At 36.3% G+C, this 10,543-nt stretch overlaps 1 protein-coding gene across 1 annotated transcript; it reads right to left on the bottom strand.

The window, feature by feature from the left end:
- Positions 1-3,915: 3,915 nt before the first annotated feature.
- Positions 3,916-10,178, bottom strand: LOC144569397 (F-box family protein). Its single transcript, XM_078319727.1, has 8 exons — positions 9,400-10,178; positions 8,626-8,913; positions 8,035-8,160; positions 7,228-7,332; positions 6,369-6,768; positions 5,902-6,031; positions 5,006-5,300; positions 3,916-4,672 (listed from the first exon to the last, which is right to left on the bottom strand). Exons 1-8 carry the CDS (start codon positions 9,721-9,723, stop codon positions 4,403-4,405), a joined length of 1,938 nt encoding a protein of 645 aa, XP_078175853.1. The 5' UTR covers positions 9,724-10,178; the 3' UTR covers positions 3,916-4,402.
- Between the last annotated feature and the right edge of the window lie 365 nt (positions 10,179-10,543).

The following is a 10,543-nucleotide window of genomic DNA, read 5'->3' on the forward strand; positions in this document are numbered from 1 at the left end:
CCTCAAATATTGGTACTTCACGATTAAGTTATTTATACCAATACCTGATTCGAATTGAGATGTCCTAATTAGAGTTTGACTTCACAGTTACATCCTTCACCAAGTCCCTGACCTTAATTTCTATTTTTCCGTCTTAGATTACAAATTGATTAGATCCTAATCCAAACCTAGGGTATTTGCATTCATAGTTTGGTACTCTCCTATCCCATCCTAGCAATATTGGTTCTTACGAATTCAACATAGGACTTGTCCAATTCAAGTACTAAACTATGTAATTAACACAAATAATAAATCTCAGAAATTAACATCAAATCCCAATAAACAATCATAATAAAAACAAATAACCGAATAAGATAAAATTAAACAAGTTCATGCATTAACCTAAACCCCTAAAGAGAGATCCATTACAAAGATTGGCAAAAATAAAAAGAAATGAAATAAAGAAATGATTACACCCTTTATCGAATCAAGAACCTCAATATTGCCGAAATCTTGCTTGGATCTTCTTCTCCTTCCTAGAAAAGCTTCAGGGACTTCAAGAAATTCTGTCGGTTTATCGCTATATTGTATGAAAATTGGCATGCACCAAGGGGAAAGAGAGATGAGAGATTGGATTCCTTGAATGGAAAATGAACCCCCACCCCCCCCCCCCCCCCCTTATATAACAAAAGACTATGCCTAAGTTAGAGGCTAGAAGGTGGGGTTAGTGGGTGCTATCTTTGTCTTGTTTCCCTGGACTGATGTGTCCAAATTTAGCTGTCAAAACGCATCCCTGGCTCGCTAAAAATAGAAATCGTGTTGAAAACGTGTAATTCTGGCTGTCTGCGGGTTCAGTGCGTCCGAACTGATGGTGAGTGCAGGTGGCTGACCCGCACTGGTTTCAACTTTCCATTTTTAACTTAGAAGAAAAATCCTGCAAAATTCCATGAGTGCGTCCACACTGAGTGAGAGTGCAGGTGGTTGACCCGCATTGGAGAATTTCCTGTGCTATTCTGAAATTTCTGAAATCGGCAAGTATTGAGTGCGGACGGATGACCCGCACTGGCTGATGAGTGCGGACGCATTACGCTCGAACTTTTTTATGTGTTGTGCTGAGGTGCTGAAAATCCGTCTAAATGCTGAGTGCGGGTGGCTGACCCGCACTGGATAAGAATGCATCTGCATTGAGGGGTATTTTCTTCAGTTTTCATCTTTTCCTACATATTAAAGTCAAACAACTACAGTAACTTGATTCTAAGTGTATTCTATTCACTTTATATTCAAAATACAAGATATTAGGTATTATTTTATGATAAAAACTAGATCAAATGTGTATATAATTTAGCCCTATCATGTAGTATTTTGTTGTACTTTTAATTTATTATTTTAATCATAAGTTGAATGTTAAAATTAATTATGATAATTTAAATTCAAATTTTTAAGTAATTATGTCATTTTTTAGTTATTTTTGCACAAAAAATGGTTAAAATGTTAAGTGACAAAACAATTTTTTTTATTGTAGATTGCTAAAAAATTGTGAAGTTATAAAAAAATCGATATATACAACAATGATAGATTTTAATAATATAATACAACTATTCACTGTTGTAGTTTTCTTAAAAAATCTTAAAGATTCAATTAATGAAAATAAATAAAGAATATTTATTATGTTAATCTAACTTGTAAGGAAATAAATCATATAATAACATATGACATATAATAACATATATGAGAGAGAGATTTTGAACAAAATAACTTGCCTTATAAAATATAACTTTTAAGGAAAAATATTACATGGTAATAGAGAGAGAGAATCAGTTTTGAATGAAAATACTTAATGAAGAGTAAAATTGTCTATATCATAAAATATTTTAACAGTGTTGTGTTAATAAAATATTTTGTTGTTTTAATATCATCATCCAAAAATGGATTGGGCGTATTCGTTACCAGGTGCTTCGTTTCTAATTCGGATAGAATCAGATATCCGATCCGTTTACCTCATAGTATCCGTATCCGAATTCGAGTGTTCCCTTCATAATTGAACATTATTCGAATACGGATCAGATTCGAAGCGGATAATTCGGATCCGTTTTCACCTCTACATTTGACTCTCCAATCACTAATTTGAAAAAGAAAAAGAAACAAGTAAGACTTTTTGGTCATAGCCCACGTGATTTTAGATTTGACTGATCTGAATTATTTCCAAAGGGAAGGGAAGTCTTTTTTTTTCCACTAGGAAGATATGACTGATCTGAATTATTTTGAATTCAGATTTGACCGAACCTGACAAAGTAGAATGAAATTCAATTCAGATAACTGCACTGCAGCCTGCAGGGATACTCTTTGAATAATTTTTTTGGGTCTTATTCTTTACTTATCTTTTTATAATTCAAGATTTTTCAAATTAGAAAATTCTTATGACAAAGTTACCAATTGGTCGCTCCCTCTATTCTATATTTCTATATTTCTATTCTATTGTAGGCCCCTGCAGTCAGTCATATCGGTGAGGTGAAGTGAAAGTGTGAAACCTTTCCTTCCTTCCTTCCTTCCTTGGTGAACTGTCATCCACGACTTACTTGTTGAACCGATTGAACAAAAAAAGAACCAAAATCCATGCATTAAAGAAGGGAAATTGATATGCTGGTTAATCCTTCCTCTCTTAAGGTCTGATTCTTCAATCTTTATCTCTTATTATAATTTTCTTAATAGTTCCTCTCCTTATGCTGAGCTCAACAAACTTAGCAGTAAGGCATCTGTACCATGCTGGTTTGGAAATGTAACAATGAAATAAATACTGGTATATGTATGCAAAACTGTAGCCTTTCTATGTTGTGAAGTAATACAGGAATGGGATTCAGTAATACAATTGCTGGAATCGAATACCTGTATTTCAATTTAAATTTGACGATGTGCAATTAACACAAAAGTTGTTCCGGAAGAGCTATCCCTAATTTTTGGAACATTGAAATTTTAAAGCTATATTGTTTGTTACTAATAAGGCCCATCTATTGAATGTTAATAAAAAAAATAAAGAAATGTATTTAAGTGGACCATCCTTAAAGGATCATCTTTTAATACTGAAATGTTAATAAAAAAAATGTATTTAAATGGATCATCCTTAAAGACAATCCAATTTTCAAAGCTAAGAAATTGAAGAAAGAACAAATGATAGTATTCAAAAAATAGAAAGTGAAGAGTTCGTAACCGACAACATATCAATCCCCTTACCTTTATGATGTACTACTAAAATTAATTGTTGATATTGTAGAAAAATAATTTATTATCAAATTTTAAGGTTATCATTTGCTTTTATTATTGACTAATACATGATGAAAGAAATCAAATAAAAATTAATCACATTTAAAAAAACATCAAAACAATGTTTCAATCTCCGTTACAACGCACAGACACTTGACTAGTTTATATACTTGCATGGAAGAAAATTGACCAAGTCAAATCGATCAAGCTTCATCTTCATCGCAACTGATGCTTGCATGGAAGGAAATTATACTTCTCCATGTGCCATACATGGAAAAAGTTCTAGATCAATGATTTGGATAAATTATAATGTAAAATTGGTGGCAACGTTAACACACTGCGGCACTGGAATCCATATCTAAATCAGCCGTATTGTTTCTCAATTAAAGATTTTGATTATATTTTATTTATTAAATTCTCTATTGAAATTGTTGTATGCCTCTTTATTTATTTATTTATTGTTTTATTTATGTGTAACTTCTCCCTAGTCTTAGGCCCTGTCTGGACTGGACTGGTATCTTTTAAACTAATAATATTCATAAACTCATGGACCTGTCTGAACTAGTATTTTTTATTTATTTTACAAGTTTAGTTTGTTAATGTTGAATCTATAGCTATGAGAAGAAGCCTAAAAGTTTACAATAATACCTAGGATAACAACACTGGTATACTGGAGTATGTACAACAACAAAGCATTTGCTTATAATTTATAAACTTAACAACAACAAAGCATGTACATTCTGTTATTGGTACATAACCCTAAAACAGTTAGTACCATCCAGCACATTCTAGTATTGTACCAGTACATAACTATTCAACTTCTTTTGCTAAAAACAAGCCGCAAACACAATTCAAAAACACTCAAGTTATTAGTATGCTACAATAACATAGTAATTGATTGCTCAGGTACAGATCATTTATTAAAACAAAAACAAAACAAAAAAGAAAGATAAAACACCTTGCATAAGAGCCAAGCAGTTTATGAAGGATACTAGCCAGAATCCATTTTATCTATTGGATTTAGGCCTACTTCCCCGGTTCCCCCACCCACCCAAAAAAGAAGAAAAAAAAAAGAACTGTACCGAAACATGACAAAACAAGCTCATTCAATCAAAGGTTTAAAAACAGAGAAAATAGCGAGCAAACCAAACAAACTCTCAGAACTTTAACCTTTGAAAACAAGGGGCTTGTTGACCCAGCGGATGCAGCACCCGCGGGCTTGAAGGGATTGAAGCAGCTCAGGCGATAGCACATCTTGCAACCCACTAAGTAGCTTGACCTTCTTGAGCTTCCTGCATGCGGATCTAAGTGCAATTTCGAACCCTTCAATCGAGACCCATGACAAGTGCACCATTTTTACATCCTGAATGCACCTCAGCGACCCCAGCAAGTGGCATAAACCCAATCCCGTGACCGTGCAATATGATATAGTCAGCTGCATAAAGCAATTTTTGGATGTTAGGGAAAATAATGCTAGACTTTCATGATCTTTTCCCAGGTTTAGATTACTTTGTTATATTTTAGTACCATTATGCACCACCTGATATTCCTTTTAAGTATCAGCTGAGCCCCGTTCATTTATTTTGGTTTTTGTATTATATGTGGTGTAATGTCATCAGTAGATTAATTAAGGAACATGCTCAGTTCATATACAAAGAAACAGTCAAATAAACCCAAAAAATTTACACAAAACCAGTACTTCACTCTAAGATGAGATGCAATACCCTCTACCCCAACCAAACACAATCATTTCATTTTCCGAAATTACCTGTCTTAGATTTTCAGTGTATTGTGCAAGGGCCCACATGCCAGTATCATCAACCGAATAGCACCGCTTTAGGTCCAACTGAGTGAGGCTTCGACAGCCCATGGTCATGGCAGTGATGCCAGAGCTTGTAATTCGTACTATTCCTCTCAACTCGAGGTCTGACAGCTCTTCCAATAACCGTAGATGAGCCAGCCCAGTGTCCGAGATCTGGTTGCAATAGCATAGGTTTAACTTTTTCATTCTCTTGCATCCATTGGATATGGAAGCTAGTCCATCATCAGTAACAGCAGTGCACCTGTTTCAAGAAAGATAAGCAACATGCTGAGATATACAAATAGATATTTAACCAGTATATGTGGTTCTAGTATCTAATTTTACTTTTTTGTTGTTTTTTAATATATAAAAGAGTACTTATTTTGTTGTTTTTTACTATGTAAAAGAATACTATTTTCGTTGTTTTTATCATGTTTTATCTAGTACACGATTAGCTAATGGGTTTCAACCCGGTTAGCTATTTTCTTGACCTACCCTAATGGAAATCCTGGATCTGCCCGCCCCTGAGTACAAGTATGACCAACCATTTTCCTTCTTTATTTCTAGTTTCTATTAACCCTTTGGCCTTTAGCAGCACAACTGCAAATTAAATTAAGCCGACTTCTATTATACTAATTTTACTTGAGGTTGGTTTTAGAACTAAGGTCAATTGGCCCGAATTGGATAAAATTATAATTAAAAAATGTACATATTAGGGATTAAATTTTGATAAATTGGGTCTTCATTGCACAATTCAATCTAATTTAAGCAGACTTTTGCAACTGTCTAATTAGTATATGCACCAAGTGAAAATGAAATGTTTAGAGAATAACTAAATTGCTACTGGGTGAAACTTGACTAACCGATAGAGATCAAGCTCTAAAAGCTTTGTACAGTTAGTTCCAATAAAAGCAAGGCCTATGTCAGACACTCCAGAGCAAAGGCCTAATTTCAAAATGCGAAGCTCTGAGCATCTTGACAAGCACTTCAGTGCTGTGAATTGAGAATAAAAAACGCAATCAAATGAAATATATACAGTAAGCAGCATGTATATCACCAAATGTTCAATAAACCGAGACATGTTAGATCCAAAAAAAGGTCAACATAAAAGAGTTTACAATAACTGAAACTATCAAAATAAGACTGCCTGTTCTACCCAACATGGAAAAAAAATTCTGCTTTGTTTCTTTTGTGTGCACTTTCATGTGTGTTGGGTTGGTTCCTCCTCTATGTACTAAGTAATGTTTGTCTATCTGTCTGTGGCAATCAGGAAGTGACTAAAGCAAGGAAATAAATGAATACAAATTTATATCCAGTATTGCTACCATACCACTGTCATTAACATTGCAATCAGTGAGATCAATCTCCTTCAGATCAGCACAAGAAGTGGCAACCTGGTCAAGACCTTTCTCTGAAATCAAGACACAAGACTCAAGCCGAAGGGACTTGACACCCCTGCAGCTGGCCGCAATAGAAAATAGAGACTCATCAGTGAGCAAATGGCAGCATGTCAGGTCTATTGTCGATAGATCACTACATCCTTCCACGAGCCGTGAGATGCCTTCATCAGTAACACCGTTGCATTTACTAAGCCCAATTTCCAATAGGTTTCTACAATTTAATCCTACTGTCTCAAGAGCTGAGACAGGGAGTTGCAATCCATCGAGTTTCAGTATGTTCAAGGTTTCTCCAAGCATGCACAACTTAGAAACAAAGGTCGAGGTTATCACCTAAAAACAAGAGGAAGATGAGATTCTAGAGAAGTAGAAATTACAATGAAATTAATGATAATAGGTAATTGAATAGCTCACACATCAGGTCAACTCGAAACCCATTTTCATATCAATAAAACCAAGGATTCTGATTTCAGCTGCTAAGCCCTATTTTAAGCTAGTACAATCTCATTGCTATAGTATGGTACTGCTTAAGAATCAATTGGACTCACCAATTGCATGAACTAAGCCTCAAATATTTGAACCAGAAAAAGGAGTAAAAGCTCACAGTTAGAATAAATAAATAATTACAAGATAATTGGTTGACCATTAAGATTTACTATAACACTAGAGACCTAAAACTGAAAACCAATTGAGCTGATCCACCAATCAAAGACCTATTTTGTGATAGATTCCTATGTAATAATCCATCAACAAGAAATATGAAAGAGAAATGAATAATAACTCTTGACTCACAGGACTGCAATTGCCAGCATTGATCTTACGGAGATGTTGATGCCCTATGGCTAGTGTTGTCAACCCTGCAGAAGTCACATTTACACATCTTGACACATCAATAATCTGCCATTAAAGAAAAACAGACAGGCTGCTTCAGCACGGATACAAAGCTAGAAATCAAGGGTTGAGCAAACTGTGATGGATGCTCTAATTAAGGATTATCATACAAAGCACAAATGGTAACTGCATATACTTCTGTTTTGTGATTAGTTATTCTGGTATCTGTAGGGTTTACAAAATGGGTACATAAAGGACACAAACCTGTACCTGCTTCTAAAACTTTAGTGTTTTCTTTATGTGAATTTGTGTTTGGAAATTGGAGTCACAATCTTATTCATGTATTCAGTTTTGCTTATTCTTCATCAAAGAAATCCAAATCCCCATATAGGCTCCTTGCTGGTGTAAATAGCAGAAGTTAAAACCACTATAGTAGCAACAAAAAACATCAATGGACATCTGGCTAATGGCAATGAACTGATCAAGATGGAACAAATTTTAATTCCTGATAAGCCTTGAGTGCTCTTTGGCCAGTAAGTTGATAGTTAGTTCCTCAATGAAGTACAAAGTCATTCAAAATAGGGACAATCACAGAGGTTTACCATTTTAAAATGCCAAAGGTGAAAAGACAACGATCAATAGATTTCAACATTGGTTCACTTTGGAGACTGGAATGCCAACTACAAAGTTCCAATGCAATCCATTCAACTAATGGAGTCAATCAAAACTTAGGAAAAGAGATAAAATGATGATGATAAGAAGAATCACCTGAAGTGAGTTATTTCTATTGCTGAGGAAGTACAAGCCTTCGTCATCTACATATTGGCATCCAACCAGTGCCAAATTTTCAAGCTTTGCTAGAGAGGCTATTGATCTTAGAGATTCATTTCCAACCTGGTGAGTAAATGACAAAAGTGAGATCCCTTTTTTTCTTCTAAAGTTTTGACAGTCATATTTCCGTATGGTCCTGAAGCCAAAAGACTTTCATTATATCACAATTCATAACAATATAGTACCCAGCTTATAAAACAATACTTGAAGGGAGAGGCTAGATTTGAACATATAGAGGGTTGTAAAAACAAACTAGGGTAATATTACACATTTTTTTTTCTTTTGTGTTTTTTTGCTTGGATTATCTATCCAGCAATCCTCTTTTTTGTATTGTTACTTTTCTTCACCAGACTTTAACTAAAAATTATAAGAATCTCCCTACTGGCACGTCATCTCGTCAATACTGATAAAACCAATTAACAGACTTCACAAAAGGTTAAGACATGCCAAAATCTTAAAAAAAGAAGTTTACCCATGGAAAAAGAGCAACACAAGACGGTTCATTTATGCACATATTTAACAGTATACCTTGAGGTAGGAAATATCAAGCTCTCTCAGTTCGAGGCACTTTTTGGCAAGCAAATCAATGCCAATGTCACTTATTTCACGGCACCACTTGATCCCAAGCCTTTCCAAGCCACTACAACCAACTGCCACTTTGGCTAATCCAACATCAGTCACTTGCAGACACTTATCAATCTTCAGTTCCTTCAACCCACTTGCTTTTGCAACTGCAGCAGCCTCCCTGTCACCAAACCCAGTACAGTACGAAATGTCGATTGCCTCAATCTTTGGACATACTGACACCAATACTTTCTGGGAAATGATGGACCAATTTATGACACAGAAATGATAAAGGATATGCAATTGAACATACAAAAGATAAATCACTTTCAGCTTGCATCTTTCTAGTGCATTTGCACAAAAAATAACTAGCCCTTTTTCATATTGGCAGCTAAGATCAATTTGTTTCCAAATATTTGCAGTGTCATCCATAACAAGGTGTAATCATCTCTTACTAAGCCAGATTAAGCCTTGGCCAAAATAAGAGGTTGGGGTGATGGTTTTAACTCCATATAAACTAGAGCAAATTGTCCAAATAGATTTGTTAGAAAGTCAGAGATAACTTGGCCATATTTCTGGTTTGTTAATCAAGGGCTGACCAGTTGGGAATTTTTCCAAATCACTCGATTGGTGATGCTAGCTAGACAATTGAGCAATGCTGTTGAGTTATTCCAGATACACTACAATACTGGATCCAACATGCAAACCTAACTGTTATAGATAAAGGATTATGATTACCAGACCACGCCAAGTCACACCACTGGCACGGGAAAGAGATACCGATCGCAAGTTATTGGGGCAGGGAATTGAGACAGAGAGCGCCACATCATCAAGTGAAGGACAACTGGACAGATCCAGCGACAGCAATGACGTGGCATAACGGCGAAGCAAAACAGGCAGGGGTCCAAGGCGCAGTGGCCTTATGGCTTTCCGGTGCATGCGCTCCGCTTGCAGGAAGACTCGGCTGACCAGCCTGCAGGATTTTAAATCCTTGGAATCATGCAACCAGTCCAGCACTTGGGCCAGCAGATCAGACGACAGGACCACTGTTATATTGCACATCTCACAAATGCCAATGCTGTATTCTGTATAGATGTATATTTCCCTATAATTTATAAACAGGGAAGAAAATTGTTCAAGCAAACAAAAAAAAGGTATGGACGGTTATGATCGAAAGTTCGTCGGCATTTCAGATGGACGGCCAGACGGCCAGAGAGTAGAGATTTGTGTAACGGCTCGAGTAAGCAGGAGCGGAAGGCAGGAGAGTTATTGGAAAGTTTAAGATCGTTTTGATTGATCTGGCAGTGGGGAACTGTTGGTTCAGTTGTTATTCAGGTAGGGATGAAAAGGAAGAAAAGAGGGAGGTGCAGGGGAAGGCGAAGGGGGAGGTCGGATCTGGTGGTCCTCCGGATCAACTCTTCTACACTATTTGCCCGCATCTTATTGGCCAATTTATTTCCTTTTCGTCACTTGAGCACGGGACACGATAACCAGTTGCTCAAGAGAGAGAGAGACGAGTGAAGAGAAAGGGCCGGTCGGGAAACGGCCTTCACTAGGTTAGGTCAAGGTAGCACCTGCACGCATTTAAAATTACGAAAGTAGCCTTCAGGCGAATGTCGGGAAAGCGATTCCTTTTAGGGGTATTTTGGGAAAGAAGGAGACCCGTGGCAGAGTAAGATAGGAGGAGGAAGGGAAACCCGTGGGTGTAGTACATAGATCTTTCTGGTTTCAGGCAACTGGCTGGCGATGCCGTACCTCGGTTGCTGGCTGCTTCCGTTAGTAATATTCTAGAATATTACGTACGATATTTTTTTCGCTTCTAGTTCTATCCAACACCGTTACACCAACAGTTTGTTTTGTGTATTATTACACACTAACATCG

This window comes from Carex rostrata, chromosome 18 (assembly GCF_964058835.1).
Source record: "Carex rostrata chromosome 18, lpCarRost1.2, whole genome shotgun sequence".
NCBI classification, from domain to species: Eukaryota; Viridiplantae; Streptophyta; class Magnoliopsida; order Poales; family Cyperaceae; genus Carex; species Carex rostrata.